We start from the raw sequence: 27,424 nt of genomic DNA, 5'->3' as shown, positions 1-27,424 counted from the left end.
CCTTGAAGTTCAGACCAGGGCACACAACCACTTATGGAAAAAAAAAAAAAAAAAAAAAAAGGTTGTGAAATTGCAAAAAGTTATATAGTGTGTCCATTGAGTGAACCGGCTTCTTCCCAGGGTGAGGGTGAAGCCTCATAAATTTACAGGTGAAAATCAAAATGAAAGCCATCGCCGCTGGGCTTTTGAGCCACACTGAAACTAGTTTTAGCTTCTGTCATCCTCCAGGGTTTTCTCTCGCTCTCACACTTCTTTCCTGACTGCAGAAATCATTCTTCGACTCCCCTGGACCCCGGCGCTCACATGTGGAAAAGTTACGGTACAGTTCTCATATTGCACAGCAACAATGTATTTTTTTTCTTTGTTTGTTTTTTTTCTTTTTGCAAATCATGAAACTCTAGAAATGCACATATAATTATACCCTCTGTCTTTATATCATTCATATTTCACAATATTCATAGATCATAAATAACATTTTCTCAAAAAAAAAAGAAAACAAAGAAGCAACAAACAGGCTGTACACAGATATAATTTCAATACTACAATTCCACTCTGTACAAAGATAAAAGTCGCAGATTTACAAAATGTGATAGAAAATGTACAATATTGTGTAACTACATGTAGCACAGAGTCTTTGGAAGCTTTTTTACTGCTGCGACGTTATTTTAAAGAGGACAAATTGGAGATCTTCCTTGATTTGCGTCTTATTTTATCCAATCTGATGAATAAATGACCAAAACTGAAGAAGTCTAAAAACACTTTACAGCAAACAATTTTCACACCCATTCACAAACAGCTGAAAGTGACGTGTAATGATGACACACACACACACACACACACACACAGACCAACCTGCACATTTTCTTTGTGAACACGACCAAACCAGCCCAGTATATCACTGACATTCTTCACCCCCATGACTGTTTATGGTTTTTGTGATGGTAAATTTCAAGCCATTGCGATTATTATGTTAGTTCAGTTTCATCTTTTCATTTCCTTCAGCTTTGAGTTAAATTAACACTAAAGAATAGGAGCTCAGAGCTGGAACAGGAAAAAAAAAAAAACTATTTAGGTTATATTCAGGAAGACTGGATTTCATTTTTCCTAAATGCTCAGCAAACGTCTCGGCAAAGTTGCACTAAAAATGCCACAACAATCGGAAGATAAAAGGAGCAATTTATTCCTGTCACTCTTGATAAGGCACTTGAAATTGCTCTGTACAATCCGGCGATATACCATCGTTAAACGTAAAATAAAAAAAAAAAAGAAATCTCCACATTTGGAGAAAGTGCTCCTCTATCCAAGATTGTTGAGGATATTCTCAGCAACACCCACTTCTTCTGGAACAAAAGCCAGAGAAAGTTGTCTCTGATTAACGGTCGTGTCGCAGGTTCTCCGTAAAGGGGTGCAGTAGCCCTTTGACATAAGCCGTACGAACAGGAGCCCAGCTGGCTCTCACGGCACACGGTGATCTCATGACCACACGCACTATGTTTATCTATATTTGACAGACAAACGAATATATGGACATTTTCATGGAATCATAAAATGCGAAGCTTGTGACCATAAAACCACAAGCAAGGAGATTCTGTTTGCAGGAGCCTCAGTGTAAAGAGCATGAGGGACAGTAAACAACTGTGTAACACACACCAGATGGAAGAAATCGCCTGGAACGTTAAACTTCTTGGCTGACCCGTCCTAAAGCGGAGCTAAGGCTTCTCCAAACATGGTCCACTCACCTTTAGAGTTTGGGAAAAAAAGTTCCTGACAGACCACAACTTCTCTACACATTTCCTGCTCATCTGTGCCGTGCAAAAGCACAAGGCCCATTTTCACAATTTGTCATTTTATAACTCCAGCCTTCAGTGTATTTTCTTTCACTTTACTAGGACTTTATGTGGTAGACCAGCACACTGAAGTAAAAGCAAACATACAATGGGTTTTGTGTTTTTTTTTTAGCAAAATAAAATTCCAAAAATTGTAATCAACATATCTCTGAACAAAAATCTAACCCACTGCATTCAGAAGTCACTTAATTCATCAAAGGAGTCTGCTTGTGTGTAATTTGTGTTTGTCGGCCGCCAAACAGTAATAAAATATACTAAAGTTTGTACTTATAATGCAACAAAATGTTATCACTTCTCCATTTTCACCAACGCCAGACCCAGAGCGCGTCTTTCAAAGTCAGTTCGACACCAGACCTCTTTGTTTTCGCCTTCACCACAAAGTGAACAAAATAGTTTACAAGAGTGGCGGCCCCTGCTGTGAGCATTGCTGGGGTTTTTTTGATGCAACTTGCCCTCCTTGCACCGCCGCAGGAAGTGATAAAATGCCATCGCTTTTCATCACACGCCCCTCAGACCGAGACCCTCGGACCACCACTTACTCTCCTGCTGGTATCTGTCAAGCAGCAGCTAGGCTGAGATTAATCGGATGTTTTCGGAAAGCTTTTTAGTCTCTATTTGGATGTGTGACAGATGACAGACAGACAGAGCTCCACTCCTCCATGTGAAGGATGTAAATTCACAGGGGAATTTATTTAACATCTCCTTTCCATTCACACGAATATAACCAATAATCCTGGTTTTGAAACTAATGATTCACTTTCTCAGTCAGTAATTAACAATCTAGCCGAGTTGCTCCGGTCTGAGTTTTCCAAGGAGGAAGTAACTCAGTTATACTCAGTTGAAATCAAGTCATCTTCTGGCCAACATCACTATAGATCTTTTTGAAACAGTGGAGGCAAATGGAAATAGAAAAATCTGTAAAAAAAAGAAAATTACAAAATAATTCCCTCCCCAACCCCTTTCATTTATCTTGATGCATAAAGCTAAAATAATCTTTTCGTTCTCTTATATGACATTATACGTAATTTTTCACATTTTGTCAGATTGCAACCACAAACTTCTATTTATTTATTTGAATTTTTGTCAAATAAATAACAAAATTACTCAGATTCACCAGAATAAAATCATTTTTTAGAATGAAAAAAAAAGTCCACCTGTGTGTAAATTTGACATGAATTCAGTCAAAAGAAGCTGCAGCAGAGAGGAAAACTGGCCTTTTATACCAACACCATAACAAGTGACTATGCAGTGCAGGGGACACAGCAAATATGGAGGAAGGTGCTGTAGTTAGATAAAGCTGTTGAAGCTGTTTAAGACGGTCAGAGTTGACAGGAAGGTGGACGGAGCTAAATACAGAGCAAACCGACTGCAGGTCACAAATCAACTGGCCGCTGAATCCGAGGTTCAGCTTTCAGCAGCCTAGAAATAGTATTTACAGCTAGTAAATTTTCTAACTGGGAGAAGGATTCTAGGGGCAGAGCATTAACTAGTAACACGGTGCTCAACACAATTGTACATGACATATTTATGTTACACTCGTGACCTTATGAAAATTAGAGACCATACAAGGATAATGACTGAGAAGAACCATGCTATAAGTGGGGCACCGGATTGCAGCCACAAGCTGAGCGTGTAATGGGCAGCCTTTAATCTAAAATGTAGGTGTTCCACATCGGCCCGTAATCTGATCAGCCTCATGGTGAGTTTTCATTATAGGATCTGTCCCAGATCTCTCTTTAAAGCCGACAGCCTCAAGGAGCTACCCGGTGCAGGCGTAAATCTCAGCAAAGCCCCCCTACCAGCCGCTGTGGCAACCTCCTGATGGCAAAACGCTGCTGCATATTCATCACTCCAACGAGCCAGCCGCATTACTGTAACCCAGAGTGGTCTAATAGGCTGAAATGATGGATGACATGCATGGAAACACGGAGCATGCCTCTCGGTAAATTGATATTTTCTCCTTTCTCCTGGCGCTAAAGTAAACACAGCGACTTATCACTTTTAATTGAACTACGGCGACTCGGAATCAATTACGAGATCGGATGGAGAGGAGTCGCAGCAAGCGTGTGGAGACGTAAAAATAGCCCTTTTTCGAAATCACGAGGCTGAGACCTGTGATCGGAAGTTCAACTCCACACTTGGAGCGCGCAAGCACACAGCAGCAGCAGCTTTACCCACTGCATCCACGAGTTCACGAGTTTCATCCTTGCGATACGTGAATCAATGAATCAGAAAGATCAAATAAAGGTATCCACTCCTCTGCACGCTCACACACACACACACACACACACACACACCACAAAATGCCCTCCCACAGACCCCAATGCAGGACAGCTCTGAGCTCCTACCTCCTGTTTGACTCGCTGTGTTCTTAGCAACCTGACAGCAAACATAAATATCTTAATAGCTGCCATAAAAATCAACACCTGACATCCTGTCAGCAGTAAAAGCTGAAGTGACGAGGACTGCGGCAAATGAAAAAGTGCGACTGAACGATTTCATGCCAAATATAAATATTATTTTTTTCCCCTCTTCGGTTGTCTGGTCAACATGTCTTGATTTATTCACTTCGTCTTTCACTTTAATAGTACATGACAAGTTGTATTAGGTAGATTCTTTGCAGGAAATGTGATGAGGCGGTAATCATAATCCTCTATACCTAATTTGATTGGTCCAAATTGTGAGATTTGGTTGAGTGTGCCCTAAATGGCGGGTCATGCAAAAAAAAGAAGAAATTCAGGACTCGGCTTTACAAATGGCATATTTTACAGGTGTGCATGCTGTGTCCATCCAGAAATAACATCCCAGAAAACCTTTAGCCATTAGGACAGATTGGCCATTTCCAGCAGTGTTGCATCTTTTAGATGTTTTCCTACTTCAACATGTGATTGAACCCATTGGGTCATTACTGGGCCAATGCAGAACCTGCTATCATGCTAAGAAGGTCATCTAGCCATGTGATTTTGCTGTATTAGAGCATCTATGACATGCTGGGCTCCTTGCCCCAAGGATGGAGTTTGAACAGCGGTCAAATGGAAAAATGTTCAAATTTCAGCCGCTGGCTGATTTCTTGCTGCAACCCTAATGTTGATTGTCTTGAACCATCATCAGAAAGTGGTTTTCAAACCATAAAATTTGATGTTTTTGTGCCACCCCCAATTTTCAAGATGTCCCTTTAACGTGATAAAAATGCTTGGTGTCATTTTAATAAAGAAAATGGGATTAAAGTAAAGAGACTTAGTAGGAACTTTGTATCGTAATCCTCCAAACGCCCCACAAATGTGAACGATATTGATTAAACGTTGAAGTGAAATCGACTTCTTTTCAACTATCCTGAAATCACAATAGCTGTATTTTCAGTTCTTCTCTTTTGTGTGCAAGTTTGACAAGTGAAACTTTATTGCATTAATATTTTATGAAGTTTTGCCTATTGATTTTTACCGAGGCTTTTTTTGTTGTTGTTTTTTTGTTAAATTGGATGACCACCAATTAGGACGAGAGCCTGTCAGCGAAAACCTAAACAAAACACTCAATTTTCTATATATTGCTGGTAGGAAGAGCTGTGATGAGGATGATCACACATTGAAAGAAGAAGGCAAGCAAAGAGGCACAAGTGGGTGTGAACGCAGACACTAAGCTAGCACACACCCACATGTGCATACACAAATAGAACATACACCATTTATATATACAGATATCTACAAATATCTTTACTGAACTTCAAACTTGAAAGGTTTGAACATTCAGTCAGCCCTATTTCCCATTTTGAAGCGTTTTCCATACGGCACAGATCGTCTTCTGCCTTTTAGCCTGCTTTCTCTTCAGTCTGCTCAGCATCCTTCTCCGCTACTCTCCTTATGTTCGCTGATCTTTTTTTCAAGGTTTCAAACCTAAATACGTTTTTATAACCCTTGTTTTACACGCTGCTCCTGCACAACACGAGTGACAGCAACTGAATTCAGTTGAATAAGAGTAAAGTGCTACAACAGCTTATTGAGAGAAATTGGAAAATGGATGATGAAAGTGATTTTGAAATCTTCTCGTCTCAGTCTCACACATTTTTCACATAAACTCGTATGCATGGACAACAACACTACACCCATACGTGGGACATATACACAGTGGGGGCTTGTATTTATCTGGCTGATCTAATGTTTCTGTATTGGCAGAGGAGGAGATGTTTGAATGTCTTTTTGAACGTGACATTACACAGAGCATAGCAGGCTGGGTTGATGGTGCTGTTGATGTAGCACAGCCAGTAACCAATAGTCCAAACAGTGTTGGGAATGCAACTAGAACAAAAAGTATTGATGAGCACCATCACGTTATACGGAGTCCAGGTAGCTACGAAAGCCACCAGGATGGCCATTATCGTGCGGGTCACTTTTTTCTCCCGCGACGGGGCTCCTTTCTTCTTCTTGTTTGGCGGTTGCTTCGTCATCTTCACGATCTTCCTCGCCACGTGGTTCTGACGTTCTGTGGTCGGCACGATCTCAACTGTGGCGTTTGACGGTGTGTAGTAGTCGCCCTTCGGGGACTTGGTCTTGATCTTGATGCAGGTCAGCTTGGAGCCCCCAGCCTTGGCTCGTTGCCGTGGCAGCTGCTGCGTAGCCTCAGCACTGGAGTTTGCTGCAGAGGCGACTTGTTCTTCGTCCTTCTGATTGGAAGCTGCCACACTGCCGGACGTGGAGTCATTTGAGCTCTCCTTCTCTTCTGCAGGAGCACAGTTCTCCTTTGCAACACTGTCACCCTCCGTTTCTACGTCGGCAGCAGACGATGAAGGCCCTTTTCCATTCTGCAGCTTTCCATCGTGCTGGTTGGCTCCATCATCTGCAGTCTGGTTCTGGGAATGCGCTCCGTCTTCCCCAGGAACATTGTTGTTGTTGGGTTTCGGAGTGCTCTCTCTCCTCTGGCCCGGTAACAAAGGTTCTGGGTTTGATCCTGAAGGCTTGCGGTTGTCCTTCTTCACTCGACTTTTGCTCGCTCGCGAGATCTGCCAGTACAGCTGAATCATGATAATGACAGGCAGGTAAAAGGCGGCAATGGCAGTTCCAAAAGTAACAGCGGCATTGGAAAAGAACTGAATGTAGCACTCTTTCTCAGGCACAGTCCGCCCACCAACAATGAACTGCCAGAAGAGGATAGCAGGTGCCCAGAGGATGAAGGAAAGGACCCAGGCAGCAGCGATCATCATCCCTGCCATTTTGGTGGTTCTCTTTACAGGGTAGCTCAGGGGCTTGGTGACACAGAAGTATCTGTCAAAGCTTATGATAAGGAGATTCATGACAGACGCATTGCTGACAACATAGTCCAAAGCCAACCACAAGTCGCACACGACTGGCCCCAGGGGCCAGTAGCCTATTACTATATATACTGTGTACAAGTTCATGGAGCACAGTCCAATAATTAGGTCAGCACATGCAAGGCTAAATAAAAAATAGTTGTTGACAGTTTGTAGGTTCCTGTTCACCTTGATGGAAAGCATGACCAGGATATTGCCGATGATAGTGACCAAACTCAGGGAACCAGCCACCAGCACGATGAACACTACCTCCACGGTCTTGTAAGGACTGTCTCTCTCCTCCATGACTTCTGTCTCATTGCCTTCAGAGGCATTCCAGGATGTAAAGTTAAAGACATCCATGGCATTTGGTTTCTTTGTTGCCACGTACAAGTCGGTTGGAACCTGCAAGGGAGCAAAAGAGACAGAATTTCTTAGAAAAGCTAAAGACTGTGACACTCACAGTGTCACATACAGCTAAAATGTTGAGGTTAAGGTAAAACGACAATATGAGCTTCTCTAACTGGGAATACTTCTAGTGAATCTCTTCGTAATGACATTTGACAGGAAACGGTGTAAGTAAAATCATCAAGAAGGGACAACAAAACAAAAAACAACAACTAATGTTCTAGCAATCCACTTAAATCAGCAGTGTGCCTTGTTCTGCGTTGGGCTTTTAGTCATTTAATTCATCAAATCACAATAATAAATTTGGCCTTTAAATCAGTAACGACGACGACGATTAGAGGCACCTTTATCAGGCACATTTTCATAATCACTGCAACCAACGTCTCACCATTAGGCAGCTGCGTCATTTCAAACAAACACAAATTAAAGGAAACTAAAAGGTTACAATCTAAACAGATATAAACGGACGATAAAAAAAAAAAAAGCATGTAAAACAATTTAAAACATCCGGTCATATTTAAATTAATGGTCTTGACATTTAACATCCTATATCTGAACACAAAATGTGTTTCATCCTTCTAGAAAATCTAATCTTCCATTTATTGGACAATCGGATAAATTAGAAAATGGGCTCCAATGAGGCTTGTTTGTCAGATATTAGATTACAATATTTGCCAATTGATCTATAAAAGGGGAGCGATCACTGCAGGTTCATTTGAAACCCGACCGATAGTCTGTGTAATAAACCTTCAGTTTATGAAGTACTGCTGTGTTTTTTTGTCACAGACGTCTCTGATGTAAGCAGTGATGCTTCTGATGTGGTTTCCCCTCGGTATGGCCGAAACTCTGAGCTATTCAGTCGCTGTGGAGACTTATCACACTTCAACTTGCCATAAATATCATCTTTGTTGAAAGATGAGTTGTTTTCATTTCTCTCCTTTCACCCCTAGATAAGCTTTATTCTGTTGAGAGAGCCGTTCAGCGTCAGTTCAAAGTGAACGTCAATTCCTGTAAGGTAATGTTCACAAATACGACAATCTGACTGTTATTTGCAGACGTCCAGATTTGAGATTTTAGTTTGTGGCTCACATCTCACTTTTCTATTTGTTTGTACTTGAAACAAATAGAAAAAAAATAATATTTTTCAATCACAATGTAATCCTGTCACTGGGACTGAAGTATAACTGTTTTGATTGTGTCTTATCTTCTACCTTTCTGGTAATAATCTGTAGCATGCCCCTTTAATTATAAAAAAAAGATGTGATTCAACAGAATATACATATAATCCTATTTAATAAATTACAATATGTCTTCCAATTAAGACACAAATTATTGCATTAAACTGTTATTTTCATTGGTTTGATGTAATATTCTAATCTTGAATGTTGTGTTTTCCTTGTAATTAACAGAAAAAATGGCCTGAAAACATCAGTCTGCATGTAATTAATCTATATAATATGTTCTCTTAGTAAACTGAATGATTAACTCTAAATTAACTTTTTAATAACATTCTAATTTGTTTATTATGACGGTATTGCAGTAAAAAAAGGAATAAAGAGAAAAATCATTTACACACAAGATGAAATGGAGGAGGACCCAGAACCAACCTGTGGGAAACTCCTCCAGTAACATAAAGAAAAAACTGCAGGTCACCTCTTTGAAAAGACAGTTTTCAAAGCAGAGCATCACATGATGATTTTGCGTATTTCTCCAAGATTATCTTTATTTTAAATTTGAGTTCAAAGTAACGATTCTCCCAGAGTGATATTAGCTTTCCAGTGAACATTTCATGAAATCAAAGTAAGTGAAGTATTGTTCTGTGGCTTGGTTTTGCCATTTTGACACAAAGTCTTAAACCAAAGAGCCTAGTTGCTGAGTAACTAGTGAGCATCCACTTATCTGCTGAGCCAGAAATCCCTTATCATTGCATTAGCCATGGAGCTAAACTGGCCTAATCCCCACAAAAAGCATAAATCCACTGATTAACATACAAAAACACGAACAATACCAATGAGACACACTTGTGGCTCACTTGAGACGCACGGATTGGAGAAGTGAAGTGGATCATTTTGTCCCTTAACAGCTCTTCGTCCAAGTCTGACTTCCATAAGCTTTGTCCCACACCTGAAATCTCTGCCATAAGTCAGAGAAAGCTCAAACACGCCAATCCAATCTAAGCTAACCGTAGACAGCTGTAAATGTGCAAAACGTATGGAGAATCTTTACTCTATTTTTCATTGAAGTAACGAGGAAATTACAAGCGGTCGACATGGGAAGCTTTGATTTTTTTTCCATAGCCGTCAAGCCCTGTTCTGCCTATGATTTTGCAGGTTGCAAATCTGTTTTACTGGAGCTAAGCAGAATCATCCTCACTTTAAATTTGGCTGGTGAAAAATACTGGCACTGAGACCTGCTGAGCTCGAGTGCAGTCGGAATCACCTGCAGAGAGCAGCATCAGAGGCGCTCGTAGCACAGCTATCGATCATGAAGCTTACCTGAAAGTTTTAGAACTGCAGCCGGTGCATCTGGCAGAGCGCTGTCAGAGAACGAGTGGCGTTAATGTTCACCATCCTTTGGATAATACACAATTCAGTAGAGTTTATCAAATACAAACAGCTGTTGAATGTTTTCCTTAACCATCCATCCTACAAACCTTTCACTCCAAAACAAGAAAAGCGTTTGATTGAATTTAAGGCCCTCCATGCTGTAATCCTAAATTCAGCTTTTTTTGTTTTGAGTAAAAATGGTGACAGTCAGTCTCTGCCATGGGAAGATGTGAATAAATGAGCTTGAATATTGCTCTGTGTTCAGTGTCGGGTATTCCTGGAGCCAGGCTCACTAGAGCTGAAAATTGCCCATGCCCTGAGGGAAACGGAGAAGGCCAACTTCACCATTTTTCACAACTCCTGTCCTGACTCTGTCTATTGTAATGGATTCCAGGCTGGTCAGATGGACAAGAACATCCAACAAGCTCACTGTTTTTTTTTTTATGTTGTTTTTTTTTTAAATAAAAAAAAAATCTAGGCATTTCCAATTATGTTGCTTTAAGCATGTACAGGCGTTACATCTGTGTTTTTTCACTTTGCCGTATGCACCTCACTGCCTTTCATATCCGATCTGTCACTGTTGAACAGGTAACGCCCAAAGCACCTGCCAGTGCTTTTGATGATTACATGCATTTTCCCTGCTGTCAGGCTCCACAGGAGTGTTCAGGCTTTGGGCCCTCATTTAGCCTGTGTTTGTGATGCAAAACAAATCACTGCTGCTGCACAGGGTCTCTGTAGGGGAACCTCTGAATGATTTTTACATTGCTTGAATGGGGTTAATCATTACTTACACAACATTGGCTCAAGGCTTATATGTAATACTAAACATTTCAGTTTGGTGTCCAATGAGGAGAACGTCTTGACAAAAATATTCCCATTTTTAAGGATTTAATTTGTTAGACAAAGTGGAAACGTGCATTGTTCCAAAAATTAAATTAGATGTATAATAAAAATAATAGTGGGGTGTAAACAATTGATGTAATTATTTTGTGGCACAATAACCTGAAACCTTTTCTGGCTTCACTATAAGTTTGCATTCCCGCTTGCAGGATATTGTTTCATTAATTTTAACATGCTTATAAGCTCTTCTGCTGTTGGCCTGTCAGGGATTGTAACAAAAATCCTAAAGGAGCGGCGCTGAGGCAGCCGAGTGTGTGCAAATATTCAGAAAAACACCCCCAAATTGACAGGAAATTAAAACTGTCCTGATAACCATCAAAGCAGAGAGAGGTTCTTATGCATCCAACCAATACCCAACTCATCTCTGTGAGGTGATGAAACATGGCTAAACAGTCTGAGTCTTGAGCTGGTGAGTAACTATGAATTTGCATTCATTTCCTCGAGTTCTCTCTTCTGAGAGTTGTGGATTAATTTTACCGTTTAGTGCGCCCAGCTACGAGTTAGTTTCTGCAACCAGAGCCTTTAACTTCTTAAATTTTTTTTTCTTTTTCTTTAAATTTTGTATGCACTTAAATCAGTGAAAACACGACACTTTAAGCTCACCCTTACTAAAAGAAGGTCCTAAATACCATATGCATCAGAGCAAAACCTTTTACTTAAACTGAATGTCACAGTGGACTTTTATCAAAATATCGGATGGCAACCTTCTGCCTGACATGACATAATTAATGGTAAAACCTCTCTTGCGCAGGTGTGACAAATCCCTGAAAAAGCCTGCGCTCTCTTTCGTGCTCGTGTCAAGTGGGTATGAGGTAAGAGACGATAATGGAGAGTTAACAAGCAGGAAATGACATTCAAGCAGGTGGAAAAAAAAACAAACTTTAATCTGCAGAGCCACAGAGTTGGATTCCCTTGAGAGCCTGTAGGTGGCCATGTGTCACTGTGCCCCAAGTGCAAACAACTGCACGTCATAAACACTCTTCTTTCAGAATAAAATTATATTGCTGGGACATACGAATGGAGATTTTCACCATTAGATGCCACCGTAAGTTATAAAAAAAATGTCTGCATAAGTGATTTATGTAACTCTTGAAGTTTTCAGAGCATTGTGAAGTGGAAGGTAGTAATACAGTTTTCATCCCCATTTAAATTGTTCTGTTAGTTTCAGTTTTGTCATTTCTTTGTGTTTAGGTTAAGATATCTTAGTATTTAAGTTCCCTCAGTCTCCACTGCTTAGTTCTTGCTCAGCGTTGCCCCAAATAAGACTCACCTATTTCTTATGTGGTTAGTCTCATCTCCTGTGTATGTAAGCACCAAACCCTCTGTCAACATAAAGTCCCCACCATCTTGTTTGCATTTTGGTCCAGCTTCAAAGTCACAATATCTGACAGTGCTACACATCTGAATGTTTTATAATTTTACTTCCCCTTCACAAACTCTTGAATTAAATACATTTTATTCTTTACTTTGTGGAAAATTTCAAGGAGGATTGATAGCCATGCTAAAGAATACGTTTCTACGGAGGCCCTGAAGGGACATTGAATGAGAAACTAACTTTGTGCTGCACACCAGATAAACTTTCTTGCGCGTCCTAGAAACTTTTCTCTGCACAGCAGATAGTTACTTTGCATTGATGGCAATCTCTGCACCTCTGTCACCTCTGACAATTCAGCAGGCAAGCAATTCATTGGACAAGTACATTACATATTTCCATTTCAGGAAACGCAGCCAGTCCCAAATAATCCGAAAGATCCCATGAGTTACCGAGTGTGCACAAAAAAGTTTATCTGATTAATACAAGAAATACAGGTCCCTCTTACAAACCTTCAGAGAATGTTGATCAAATTCTCTATTAATTTTTGAGTCTTGTAAAAGTGAACTCTACTCAAGTTAAGTGTTGTATTGAACTGCTGCAGTTCTAGAAAGCAGTAAAATCGAACAATCTGTTGTATAAACATGTCTGAAGACATGTTCTAACTGTGGAGGAGAGATTAAAATAGCCACGCGAGCCGATTTCTTTTTGAACAGATCCAGCTCAGCGAGAAGATCATATATTGTCGTAACTGCAGCTGACAGTTCAGAAACCACCCTGTCTGGAAAATATCACAGGCCTTCTGGGATGCAAAAATTAAAGAAAAAAAAAAAAAAAGAAGGAAAACTGGAGTTCAGCCAGTAATGAATGTTCAATGTCCTGAAGCTAGCTGGGATAAGGTAAAAGGGGGACGAGTCAATTTTCCTTTGACAAGGAAGAGAGAGCCTGCAGCTTCTATATGACTTGACAAACGCCTCCATGCTGCCTCCTCAAAGCTCACACTTTTCCCTCTCACTTCACATTAAAGACTTTATTTCATACACATAAAAAAAAACATTTTCTGATCCTGTTCATATTCATTTGACTTTCTTAGCAGATTTTCATTTTCCTATCTGAACTGTTTCTCAAACTAAAGCTAAGTGTCCTTATAACCTTCTACCTAGTGTGGATCTTTATGTAGATCTTTTAAAAGTATATCCGATGTATTTCTAACATTATCCATGTCTCCTGCTTATCAAAACATATCTTTTTTTTATTTTAGCTTTGAGGAATTTATCCCTTGTGTCAACGAGCTGATACATGACAAATGTTTTTTCTTACTTGGCACGCAAGGACATTTGCAGCAACCTTGAAGCACGTTCCTGATCAGACAAACACTCAAAGCAACATCTGCTCATCAGAGTAACGTCTCTGGAGAAATTCTTCGGAACAGCGGCAGTTTGCAACGGCCTGCGTATTTGTGTGAGCCTAAAGGCATTTAAATGATCTGATCAAGTTAAAAAAAACGTCTCCAGTCCTCTCTGCCTGCATTATTCTTTTCCATTATTCTTTACAGTGCATGCAAAAAAATCCTTTGAGCTTGAATAAGTGTATTGACATTTCCATTTGTTGTGCCATAAAGACGTGCCCACTTTTGATTATCTAATCTAAGTCTTGTGGGCAAAAAATAGAGCAGCAGTGATTGTTGCACAATGCAGCGCGTGCCTTTCTGTCCATGGTGCAACTTCAGCACTCAAAGCTCTTAATACTTTTAAGAAATCTTAGTAGTTCGCTAAGCGTTTCTTGGCCATGAGAACAACTGTTAGCATGACAGGGTAACATTATGCCATATCTTTCTGTTTCTGCAGACCAAGATTTTCTTCCACGTTTTGAAACCAGGTTGCACTGACTCAGGAAGAGCTCTTTTCTTTTTTTTTTGTCATTTCATTAATCTCTCCATGATGACATGTGGACTGTCTTGTTTCATCTGGGAGTTTCTGGCACTCCACCAACTTCCCATAAAACTGAATGCATAAAAGTGCTCTTCAGAGTTGGCTAATTTAAATAATGCTTCATTAATCGTCTTAGTTGGATCGTGTTGAGGCCTGCCTGCTACGCTGCGCCTGCATTTGGACATTTTGTTTAATTAAAATCTGCTTGTAAAGTGGCACCAGTAAACTGGAGTCGTTGGGTTTCTGTGTGACTTAAAAAGGTTTCATTTGTGTAACTTTATAGCACATTTAACCCAGTCTTGGGTGACAGACTCGTCAGGCATAACATAATGACCAATATGAGTATCCTGACGTGTGTCGCTACAAAGCGCCGCACGCACACATTTCTCAGAAAGAGCTTTAGCTTCTCCAACTGTTTCAGCTGCAGCCTGACCTGCTGGTGAAAAACCACTAGTGCGTCAGGATGTCATGAAATGTGCAAACAGAAACATCTTACAAGCCAAGACAGCCTATGTCCCTGTCACTGGTCCATCATTGTTGCTTTGTTGGTCTCCTTCTGATACACACCGACTGACCACAGGCTGGAAATACCAAACAAAATGAAGTTTTGGAGATGCTATGATCCAGTCATCCTGCAGTCACACTTTGTGCCTTGTCACAACCAACTCATCGTTATTCTTGCCCATTTTTTTCTGCTTCTACCACAACAACTTTGAGGACACCATGTTCACTTGCTGTCGCATAAGCTTCCCTCACAAACAGTTGTCAGAATGAAGAGATGCTTCCAAAGGAAAAAAAAATCCTCCATCTTGTTTTAAACATGTAAATATTCCTTTCAAACAAATGTGATCTCTGGAACTCTTGTCTGCTAGTTTTTAAGTTTCAGAGCATTTAAGGAACACTACGACAGCTGCAGTTGTTTAAATCAAAGAAAAGGACAGATATGCACACTTCGGTTTTAATCTGTTGGAGATTTTGAGACTGCATGAATGAATTAGAGAAATTATGCCAGGCTGAGTCGTCTGCAAACAAATGGAAAGGTCACCTTTTATTAATGTGGTGCGATGTCGCCTCTGAGTAATGAGATCGTGTTATGCAAGTGAACACTCAGACTTTGGGCAGTGAGTGGTTCTGACTTTATGACCAGACAATTTTAACTCCGGCCAATAAGCAATTATAGCCGACTCTAAAACTAAAGTGTACTCAGCTGGATAAACATAATGTCACTCATGTCACTCTCAGTAGTTTAGAGGGTCACATGTCACACAAATCGGGGTAGTTGAGGATATTCCATGTGAAGATACAAAGGCTATTCAACTTTGAATGTGAATATTTATGAAGTCGCTTATTTTATATGAAATATTTTGTCCTCCTTCTACTCATCTCCATTCCCAGCTGGATTTTCCAGATGGCCATTCAGTCTGAGCCTGAACAATGAAATGTTTTCTCTACTTTACTGTTTTCCCAAAGTGAGGGATGGCGGCCATGTCAAAGTCTCAATGCAATTAGCTGAGCTTCCTTGGACAGGCCAACCTTTTATTTTTGGGATGGCTTGGTGTTATTGTATTGTGATTGAACAGCATTAGACAGTTTGCTGGTGGATCCGAATTTAACTGAAAGACTGGATTTCATTGAAAGTAATTTACATCATTGAATGTGGACTAAATTTATTTTTTTTTTAACATACGAATTCTAAGCTAGTGATGAAGCTTGTTCTAAATTGGTGCAATGTATGAACTAATTCATCGGATTTAACCAGTACGTTCATAAAAGATAAAGAATAATGTTTGTAGTGGTTTTCCAGTCGGGAACTCAAGCAGGAGTTAGGTGTCGATTTAATCTGCTGTTTTTCATAACACCAAGCCTCCTTTGCTTTCTCATTTTTATTCAGTCTTTTGTCTTTATAATTGTTTTTCTGAACACGCATGCACTCCACGTTTTCGACGAAAGGACGTTCACCTCTGCCATTTCGGGTAGCATTATGGTGCTCCTTTGCCCTCGCTGAATCAGTGGGACTACCTAAGCACTCTTAATCGCCACGGCACCATCACTGTCACCCTGCTACTGTCCTCGCTCCTCTGAATGTGTCCCGCCTGTGATGTATCACACTGGCACCATCCCTAGATAGAAAGCTGTGGTGCTCATTAAGATAAGGAAAGATAGCAAAAATGAAAAAAAGATGGAGAAAGCGGAGGGAATGAGATAAAGCCTTGTGCCTGTTGGATTTGTTCCACTTCATTGTTTTTGTATTCCTCTGCCCTCTCCTTCCTCCATCCCCCATTCTGTCCCTCTTTCTCCTGTGATTCAGGGTTTATCAATAAGCAGAGCCTTGTCACCCTTGGACAGGTTGTTCAATTTACAGTTAGTGTTTTAGATTTTCACCTTATGCCATTTACATAACGACACATCCATTTGAGCACCAACAATTAAATGGGAGATGAGTATTTCCCCACATTTCTGTGTTTCTGAAATGAAGCACTGAGCGAAAAGCCACAAGACTATAACAAACTGTCAAATTCAGGGGGGTGTTATGGGACTTGCAGTCCTCGAACCACTGATGTATGAAGACACTCTGTGGTTTTTCACTTGCCTGTAAAAGAGGCAACTTCAGCTCTGTCAGATGAGACAAGGATGCCAGAGCCAGTCACAAGAGGCCATCAGCATCGCAGGCAGTAATCGGAGTTCTGAAGCCTCATGGTGTCGCTCAAAATAAAGCTGACAGATGCTAATCCATGAAAGTCAACCTTGATCCCAGTAACAGATGCATCATGGCCAAAACTGGTGGTGTTCAAACCTGACAGCCTGTCAAACGGGGCTGTTATAGAGACAGGGAATTTCAACAGGATTCACTTATGTGGCTTTCCTGATTAGATGAGGATGTCAGCTTTTTCATTTGTATGCTGATGGAAGGGGATTAGTGGTCGATGTAATATGATATCTGACTTGTGATATTTCATCTCTTGTCTCACCCTAATATCCTCTCTACAGAGAGTCTACGCTATTCTGACAGCTTTTCACATCATCTATGTGATTGAAGTGCTATACCTGCTGATTGGCAGATCAATGCAGTGTTCCACAATGTTTAAGAAAGGTAAGGTCTGGTTGTGGTCTGCAACTTGAGTCCTTGAGAGACTTTGACCTTGAATGGAGTCAACAACGGTTCTTCCAAGACCAAAACGAAGGCCGGGGCCTAATGTTGAACTTCAACAAATATTTCAGGACATTTTGTACACCATTCTTGGCAAAGAAAAGCAGGCTAGTCCCTTTTGTAGGTTGGATTCCACCAGCGCTGCCCCTTGTTATATGAACAAAACCTCAAGGCAAAGTCAAGGACATACAGTAGCTTCTGCCATGCAAGGTTAGTCTATGCCTTGAGTGGAAGAGTTCAAATTCCTTGGATATGAACAATGGGATGATGGAACTGCAAGAGAGAAAGAATGATTTGAGCCATTGTGGCAAAGAAAGAGTTTTACCACAAAACAAGTGGGGCACAATGTCAGATAAGAAGATAACAATAGATGGATGAATGCTATTATAAACTCATAGTTTCTATCAGAATGGAAATTGTAATACTCTCTCGTTATACATTCTGTGCTGTATGTTAAATACTCCTGATTTCATTTGCATTACCATAGAAAAAAGTCCCACCTGGAATTACCAGTCACGAGTGTAACTGCTCACTTAAATTATGTCAGTGAGGTTTAAAAGAATAATTAATGATCTGAGGGTTTCATTTTCCAATAAAAGGACCACAGTAAGTGCTGCTGGCATGCTGTCAAAGATTGGCATTTTTTTAGAGAGAAAATTAATGAGGCATTCTTAAAGAAGTTTTAGCAGGTCTTGAAATGGGATTGATCACGCATTGATCTCTTTTGCATTGTTCTCAAAGGAAACAGCTGACTTAACTTTGCATTGCTTGTTAAATATCCTCACATAATTCTTTGAAAATCCAAACAAAAACAGTGTTGTGGATTTATTGAGGAAAAGAAATGTGGAAAAAATTGCTTTGCAAAGGGATGTGTGAAGGGAAGAAATGTCAGCTATGTAATTAGCCCTGTTTAGTATGTCCTCCCTGTACTTCCAGTGTTTTATTCCCATGTGTCCTGACTGACAGCTTTATTTTTCGTGGAAAGCATGCCGCTGGACTTTTGTTCTCAAAAGCTATTCTGTCTGCCATTAAAACATGGCTAATTGGTGTTTCTCATCTAGTTCAGCAGAAACACTGCACCTCACCCCGCATCTCATGAAAACACTGTGCCTTGAGCAAATCAGATCCCCTCAAATAAGCATTCATTAGCAGACCTGCCACCATAATGGCTATTTTGTTGATAATAACTTATGAAAAGGAAAGAAGCCCCTCAAAAAATCTGGTATCATTTTCGACTTCATTATTTTTTGAATTCCATCTCTTGCCTGTAACCAAAATCTATGGCAACATCAAATCTCTGAAATATTTTGACCCATTATAATATGATGAAAGTGAACAGACAATATTTTAATCAAACTGCAAAATAAAAAGTTAGAATATAAGTTTGAGCTGAGAACGTCTGTAAAAGAAAATGTTTTTTTCTATCATTTTGTTTCTAGTTTACATGATCTGTAAGCACCTTGTGTTGTCACCTTTAAAATAAGACAATCACATGACAAACATGTTAAAATTCAATGTTTCAATACAAATTATTACATTTCTTGGGTCGATGGCTTAAAAATATATCTATTGATTCTTTTAAGCTAAAGCTGAAAATTGTGCATTTATTTTCTGACTATCGTCAAACCATCTTCTCAGAACAAGAGAACAACTCTCCAAGTCATTGTGTCAAAATGGGTCAAAATGAGTTTACTGGTTGACTGGAAATACATTTTTATGCTAATGTATTTGTAAAGGGGTGAAGACAAGTTATAAGTAAATGAAAACACTAAGCATAAATAGTCTCCCCAACATTATTTTTCTTTTTCTGTCCTTAATTTAATAAGTTCTTTAGTTATTTCAGTTATTCAGTGTGATTCCACATACAGCCACTAGGGGCACCAGTCGAATTGCTGGCATATAGAATGTTGGGCACACAGAGGAAGAATAAACTTTCCTCTTTTCTGTATTACGGTTCAGTAAAAATGTACTATGATTTATATATGTTGTTTACCTTTTAGAAATGAAGAGGTTGTAGACTTGAGAGTCAACTAGTGAGTCACGTTATGCTGTTTCTGATCAGTATTGTGCAGAAAACAGGAGATATTTTTGGAGACAAATTAATGCTAATGCTAGCGGACCTAGCACATGTGTGCTAAGCTAGCTGAGAAACAGCTGAGTGACTACTGAATTCATTTTGAACTTACTTTATTCTGCACATTTTGAAGCTGTTCTCACACAAAGGACATTGTTTTGGTCTCTTTATTTGTAAAATGGACATATCTTTGTGGGTTATTGCAAAAAACCAGAGGAACCATATGTTAGCATCTTAGTCAAGAGACCTAGCAGTAAAGGAGCGTTGCATATTTTTCAGTTTTGTCGTCAGTGTTTTGCGTAAAGGGTAAAATACTGTTCTGTCAAAACAGTGGATGCAGTTAAAAGCTAAAATGCTTAAAAAATGAAGTATATTTTATTTGTGAAGAATAAAAATGGTAGAAACTTTTAAAAATAGTTATAAGCAAATTCATATATTTTTATTTTGATAGTTAAAAATATAAAAGGTCTGAGATAAAGGGACAAGTTATTTATGTTAAAGCACTAACTATAAAGGATTAAAAGCCACCCGTGAAAAGATTTGTCATTTGATAAAAATTAAATGGAGCATGTTAAAATAATTCTTTGTTTGGTTTGAAGGGATAATATGGCCATTTGTGATGCAATAGATCTAAGGGCTAGCTACTGAAGTTACCTGAAGTATTTGATTGTGCACGAAGTATTGTATATTGGGTATGTTCACTACACAGAAGTGTAGTGAACTTCTGTGTGAAGTCAGGTGTGTTTGAGCACGATTGCTAGTTACACTGTTGAAAGCTGTACCGACAGTCAAGCAAAGTTTAACTTGCTTGGCTGTCGGTCAGGTGTTAAATGCTAATGGAGGCTCATTGTGTATGTCTCATCTTTTCTGTATCACAGCACCACACGTTGAGAGGACAAACAACATTATCCTCAGCCCGTCCAAGGTTGCCAGGTAACATACTACTTTTCTCCCACATTTGAGAAAAACTTTAGAAACCTGTGGGCCTCTGGAGTACGACTTGTTTTGGTCCCCTACATGGACAAATTTTCTTTTAAACATGGAAATTTCAATAGATTAATAGTAAGAGACATGTTGGATTTAAGGTTTATATTCATTTTCCTCATAAAAATTGAGTTTTGCACAAACCAACCCATTTATTTGTGCTTAAAATGTTGGTTACCCACTTTATTTCTATAATCCATTATGAATTGTGTGAAATATGAGTGCAGCTTTTGAACCAGCTTTCTTAGATTTACATATAGGGTATTTGGAATGGCAAATAAGGATCAAAATATGTCAGATTACTATCATAAAAGAATATAACTACATTCTCCATTACTTCAAAAATCATGACTGGTCTACTCTCAGCAGGGCTGCCATTCCTCAATAGTTAGATTTTTACTGTAGATTCTTGAACCACATCCATCCTGATTCAGCAACATCCTGGAACAAAGTGGATAAACCTGGCATTGTTTCTCAAGGTGTCTGTGAACAGTAACTATCTCCGGTCTGTGTGTGGGATTCAGCCACTGAAATATGGTCAAATAGGTGCATATGAAAGCATCATTGTGACAGTTACAAATTTATCCTCTACATAAACAATCAACAGTCTTTCAGAAACACCTTCTCAGAATCCTCTTCTACCCACCCAACTAGATTAGGTTCTGATTTATTTCATAGCAAATCAAATTACTCCTTTAAATTTAAAATTGACTGGATTTTCTTTAATATTAAAGCTTTCTGTAGTCATTAAAATATAATTGCTAAGTTCTAAGCTTACACACTGATAACTAAATTGCAAAAAGGACTTTGTTGCAGCACTCTTGTTTGTTTTGATCCCACAGAGCAATTCCCCTTATCTTGATTGGACATGTCCAAGTTAATGAAGCTAGTGAGGATATATTGAAGGGATTATTTGCCCAAATAAAAAAAAAAAAGAGAACTGCTTAACAATCATTGTTGTTTCCAGCCAGCAGGAAAAAGCCTCATGAAGAGCCAGGCATATGCAAAACTGATCCTCACAAAATGCGCTTAGCAGATTTAGAACTGATATGGCCATAATGATGTCTCAAATCTGTGGTCAGAAAGAATTTAAAGCTACATTATAAATGTAAGTAACAATCAAACATCGTAAGGATCAGAAACACCATTCTGGTTGTAATCTGAGAGCTTGGCATCGTCCTAAAATACAAAAAGACGAATGTGACTGCAGAGACATCCTCTGTTCCTTATCGAGCCATTGTCTCAATTTCATTAAATTGTTTTCTTACTATCTTATTTGTTAAATCTTGTTATAGTTCAGATTGATCTACGTTTGATCAAAAATTAAGTGACTGTATGAATCTGCCAGGTGGTCTCAAGAACAACTTATAAATCCCTCTGATTTTTTAAAAATTCACCTGGGTAATGCATAACATCTTTATTAAATGTTGCTTTTTCATTAGCAAAACATGGAAAATTGTCATAGTTCACCAAATCAAAGCTTGAAAACAACACTGTTTAGTTAATCTTTGACTTGGTGAACCGAGTCACTGAAATAAATGAACTTCTCAAGAATAATCTGTATTTTTAGCATGTTCTTTTTGCCAAAGGTTAAACTGACCCTGATACAAATGAGTGAGGGGATTTGCTAGGAACATCATCGCCTTCAAATAACAGTCTTGTTGTAATGGATGCAACTTTCAGATGTCTGAACCAAATGTCTGAATTTGCTCATCAGCAGTCATTCAGCTCTGCAGAGGCCTGGTAACGAGCCATTCAGTCATTCAGGTGTTTTGGAGACGAGATGAATCTGAAAGTTGCAGTATAATAACTCAGTCTGTCACCACTGATTTAGGATTCTTACTTTTGATTATAATGCCTGGCACACATTTTATATATATATTTAACCTTAGAAAGTCATTTTATTGGAGTAAGAAACTCTTAATTGCTAGTAGAGTTATGTGAAAACAATTTTCCTCATGAAGGGGCTTTTAAAAACCTCTGCATTAATAATAAATGCAAATGTTTGTGTTTGTTCTGTACAAATAGGATAAACTAATAGAATAAATCTAACCATAAAACCAGAAGTCCTTTCAAATTCCAGACAAAGAGTTGGCTCAGACCCCAAGTACTTAATGTCCAGGTTTGACAGCGGCAATAAAAAATTCAGATCTGACTTTTTTTTTTTTTTAAATATTCATGTTCATGTTCAGGTTTTTTTTTTTTTTTACAGGACTGAGGTTCATTTTTATTCCCTTTGTGGTTTCTTTTTTTTTTCCAGACTGCTACCAGGTTCCTCCTCTCATTCACATACACACTCAAAAGATAATTGATCAAAGTGAAAGGCCAAGAATATTCCCATCTCTGGAGAATGGATTCAAAACTGTCAGCTCATCAGAGTGCTGCAATCACAATGTCGATCAAATTGAAAAGGTAAGTGCAAAGGAGTGGAAGCAGTCATAGAAAAATATTCCACCATTACCACTGATAAATCAAACTCCTTGTGTACATGTGTTTTTGTACTTTTCATGGTATTTAAAGTAAAACTATTTTAGTTAGTCTTATCCATTTTGACTTGTTTTGCAGAACTTGCATATAAACTAACAATAATGAAGTGAAAGGGTTTAGAAAGCAGACTATAATGCAATTGGGTCAGTGTTGCAGCCTGTTACATTTAATAATTATAAGCCGTTTCTTTATTGGGTTTAAAAGAGAAAAGTTGTTAGCAGCAAGAAATGATGAAACTCTGAGAAAGTGACTGTTGCACCAAATTGAGTTTTATTGAAATATTTTTGCCCCAGTAAATCTTTTACAAGAATGGATCTTAACTTCATGAATTCATTTTTTACCATCGCCTTGCATTAACTTTGTCACAATTTATTGTATATTGATTCTAAGTATTCTTAGTTACAATCAAAAATAAACTTTGATTTAATGTGTTAACTGACTTTTGCACTTTGTTCATCTTCCACAATCTGGATTTAGAGCTTTTCTCATTTATTTTTAGAGTAACCTTCACATTTTCTATGGTCGTTTTCAATCTATTCATTTGAAATGTCATCCTAGAATAGAAGATCTGTGCTGCACTCCGGTTTCTGACAGAAGCATACAAACAGCTCAGCCTTAGGTTTCTGGTTTGCGTGTAACAGCAGAATATATTCGTCATGCCAATAAAAAATATAACTTTAGAGTAAAAATGACTAACGATAACAAAGAAGGAAAAACTCATTCTTTAAAGTATGTTTTTAATTCCGTAGGATTTAATTTTGTCAACGTCTTTCAAGCTTTTTCTGTACCTCCGATCTGATCCCACCCACCATTTCACAGCTGCAGCCACTCAGTCATTAGATAACCCAGCTGAACATGAAAGCGTGAGACGACATAAATGCACCTGAGCTACTCAGCCACAGCTTCACTTTCCCACAGAACAGAAACATCACATAGGCTGCACATGCTCCATGTTATTGAAGCTAAAAGATAGATTTCCTTTTCAAAACATATTTTTTTATGGAGCCTTGGTAGTGAAACAGATTGCTATAAAACCTATCCGTCTGCAGACAGTCTTCCTTCCACACACTTAATAAAATATTTAGCTGCAAGTTAAACTGAGGTCAAATTATACTTAAAAATCAACATGTTAAAATATTCAGGTCAGATCAAAGGACAAATGCTTCTATTTGGAAATAAATGTAGACAGTATAGTCTAAAAATATTAGCCAAGCATTTTACATACGATATGAGCGTTTTATAAGCACATCCTTAATAGAATGACTAAACATGAACACACACCAGACTGTTTTTTTTTAAGTCCACAGCAGTTCTCTTCCTGAAATCTTAACCGATTTTTTTATTTTATTTATTTTTTTCCCAAGATTTTCCAAAACATAAGCGTTCTTGGGGTTTCTGTAAAATACATACAGGTTCATTGTTGATAAATGCTGCAAGTTAATTAAAAGTTGACAAAGCCAGAACATAACATGGATATATATGAATTTCTCTCTTTGGAAAAGTGCTAATCGTCAAAAAAAAAAAAAAAGTAATTATTTTGGGGGGAAGTAGGCTATGTCTTTAAAGTGCTTAAATGCTAAAGTGTTCTGGTTACAACAGCACAAGCAAAGTAAATGACCAGACATTTTCTGCATTACCTTGAAAACAAAACAAGGATTTTGCAGAATAACATCATTGTCAATACTCTCACATTCTAATTTGAAACTTGAGCTTAGTACACCCCCCAAAACAGGAGTCGACTGAAAAGAGATTTAATTTCAGGTGGATAATGGAGGTTTAACGGTCCCTAAAAAAGCCTCCTATGTTGTGTTTGCTTGGTTTAATGCTTTTGATTTGTTTGTTTATTCTCTCTCCGTGTCTCTCTGTGATTTTCCATGGCTCCCCTGTGGTGCAGTGCTAAATGAAGTGAGATCTCCACACACACACACACACACACACAAAGTGGCACTCTTGTCTCACAGCAAGGCGTGGGGGAAGGATGGTATCCGTCACTGCAGCTTCCATCTCTGGGGAGAGGATTGATTTTTGGGCTGGTCTGCATCATATAAATGTCCCAGCCGAGGTGCAATATTTTATATTTCTTTTGGTTGGAAAGAATCTGAAAACATGACGTCCACTTTTTGAAAGCGATGCAGAAATCAACTTAATCAGAATTCACTTTTGGTCTAAATCTTGGTAGCAAATATTAAAATGCGCACATTTGAGGAAAAGTTTCCTGACCATCAAAATTGGCTGGACATCCAGATCATTCCAATTTGGACTCTGGATTTACAAGCAATGAAAAATTATTTTGTTTCACTGGCTCCCTCCGTGCCCCTCTCCCACTTATCTGTGTCCATCTCTTAATCAGATTAGAACATTATATTTGATGTTGCTGGCTTAATCACTGTAATAAAGAGTCACTTGAGACCATTGCTGCCCATTAGTGTCATTATGGCTGCAGCTGAAAGGAGGGGGATTTACAGATATTGCTTGATCACCGCTGTTAGGAGAAGGTGAGCATCTACGTCTCAGGTGAGACTATTGATCTGTTTACTCCCATATGAGACGGCGGGACGCAGTAGAGCTTGCCCGCATACAAGAGCTGTAAAAGGGTACAAGTATTCACTGAAAAGGTTGCAGTCCTGTTGTGTAACTGATTAGCTTCTGCTGCTGTAGTTCTCAAGAGCACGTTGCTAACGTGATTTGTCTTGTAACTCTTAAGAACAAGTCTAAGCTACAGTTGGACAGATTCACAGTTCAGGTGTAAGAATTTTATAACAAAACCACTATTAGTCAAACAAATTGAAATTTATGGATATAATGGGTCAGGGAAAGTAGTTATAAGATACATAACTCTTACTTTTCAGATTTTTATTTGGAAAACGTGACAACCCTGTAGTTTTTTCACCTTACAATTATACGCTAGTTTGTATTGCTCCATATGCACAGGAGATTGTGGTTCTAATGTCACGAAATGTGGACAGCCAGAAATGTAGCTCTGGCTGTCCAGTAGATGGGTAATGCTACAAGTAGAACTTATCAAATATGGATGAGAGCTTACTGCTTCGAGAACAGATATTATTTCCCTTTGGTTATTTCTTTGAGTTCAGTCGTGCAAACAGACCGGCCATGGCCCAGAAAGATGATTTTTGTTAAATCTTTGGTTATGGAGTGCGTTCGGTCTTCTTTTGCAATGTCAGAGCGCTGAGTGGTTTTAATCTACAGGCCTCACGCTGTCATCCTTTCACAGCACAGTGGGTTTGATGAGCCACTGCTAAGCCCTCTGTGCCTGCGATGGCAGGAAGCGTCCAGAAGCACTGCTAGGCGTTGGTCCAGTTGGACGACTGTTAACACACTCCAGGGGCTGGCATCAATATGCTTCACTCAGCTATGCTGCTTTTATGTGGGACGGAGGATGAGAGGTAGTGGCTCTGCCAATTTGATTTACAGCCCCAGATTAGCAGCTGCATCGAATGCTGGAGGCTGTCTTCCTCTTGTGCATCTGAAGAGATGCTCTTAAAGAAGGACTTGTGCGAAGTTGCAACTAAGTTTTCAGCTAAGAGCCAGGATGATATTTAAAGCCTCATTATGCATGTCAAATCCCTCCCCTATGTGTGAGCAAGTAAAGTGAAATGAACCACCACATTGTCTGTGAGCATTGGGCAGATCTCAAAAAGTCATGAAAGGGCTGTTATCTATGACCTCTTTGGTAATAACAGCAGCAGCGTTGTGCTTCAGACAGTAGAAGCTGCTTTGTGCAGAAAGTGAGGCCAGACTTTAGTAATGGGTCAATGCACAGGCTTAGCAGAGCGCTCCTCAGTGCATTCTCTTCCTTTCTCCCCTCATCTAACGATGGTTTTTCCTTGCTACAAAGTTCATGCCTGTATTTGGTTCTGAAGGCTAGATTTGATATGTTTAAAAATTGCTATGGCAAAGGGGAATTTAAGTAGGATGCCATTCTGAAATTAGAGATGTGGGTTTTCTTTATTTGACTTGCTTTCAGGGTCAGTTGCTTTATACTGGCAATCATCTTTAGTTGGACTTCTCTGGTTAGTTGGTCTGAAGACACAGGCCAGAAGGGATCTGCACTCCCAAACCAACTGATATGTATTTCTGTCTTCTGTCATCATATTGTCATTAGAAAAGAGATTAATGCATATAGAAGATGGTCTATAGCTATATGAACTATACCCAGGATCAACATTCAAAAGGGCATGGCTAAAGAAGTGTTAGGCTAGATTTAAAGGACTCTGCTATAACTATTTTACCTCTTAGCGAGGTAACCTTTTTTTTTTTTTTTAGCTTATATTTACATTTTTAAAAACAACCAAGGAGAAGTCAAGGTGGCTGGAAACCCCCCCCCCCCCCACAAAAATACTGCTGTCATAGTTTCTGGCACAAAATGTACAAGTTAGCATGCATGATGTGGATCTATATGACTTTGATCTCTGAATATCAATGAACACTGAGATTTGCCACCAAAAGTTTTGTTTGCATGTAAACATAATGTGCTGATGAGACAGA

General features: G+C 39.0%; 1 protein-coding gene and 1 long non-coding RNA gene across 5 annotated transcripts in view; one reads left to right on the top strand and one right to left on the bottom strand.

The window, feature by feature from the left end:
* Positions 1-2,280: 2,280 nt before the first annotated feature.
* The window catches only part of chrm2a (cholinergic receptor, muscarinic 2a), a 76,978-nt gene continuing 51,834 nt past the window's right edge, over positions 2,281-27,424 (bottom strand). Inside the window, exon 3 of the mRNA XM_015028747.1 lies at positions 2,281-7,533. Coding sequence (XP_014884233.1) covers positions 5,983-7,533 — 1,551 coding nt within the window. The 3' untranslated portion in view covers positions 2,281-5,982. The remainder of the gene's footprint in view (positions 7,534-27,424) is intronic.
* Positions 20,287-27,424, top strand: part of LOC106945223 (uncharacterized) — a 65,279-nt gene continuing 58,141 nt past the window's right edge. For all 4 annotated transcript variants that reach the window (XR_001424511.1, XR_001424512.1, XR_001424510.1 and 1 more), the window contains exons 1-2: positions 20,287-20,380; positions 22,692-22,843. This is a non-coding gene — a long non-coding RNA (uncharacterized LOC106945223). The remainder of the gene's footprint in view (positions 20,381-22,691; positions 22,844-27,424) is intronic.

This window comes from Poecilia latipinna, unplaced genomic scaffold, assembly GCF_001443285.1.
Source record: "Poecilia latipinna isolate Pla-1442-1.1 unplaced genomic scaffold, P_latipinna-1.0 Scaffold9, whole genome shotgun sequence".
Lineage (NCBI taxonomy): Eukaryota > Metazoa > Chordata > Actinopteri > Cyprinodontiformes > Poeciliidae > Poecilia > Poecilia latipinna.
The sequence above is the reverse complement of the archived record's forward strand: the minus strand, read 5'-3'. Positions and strand labels throughout refer to the sequence as shown.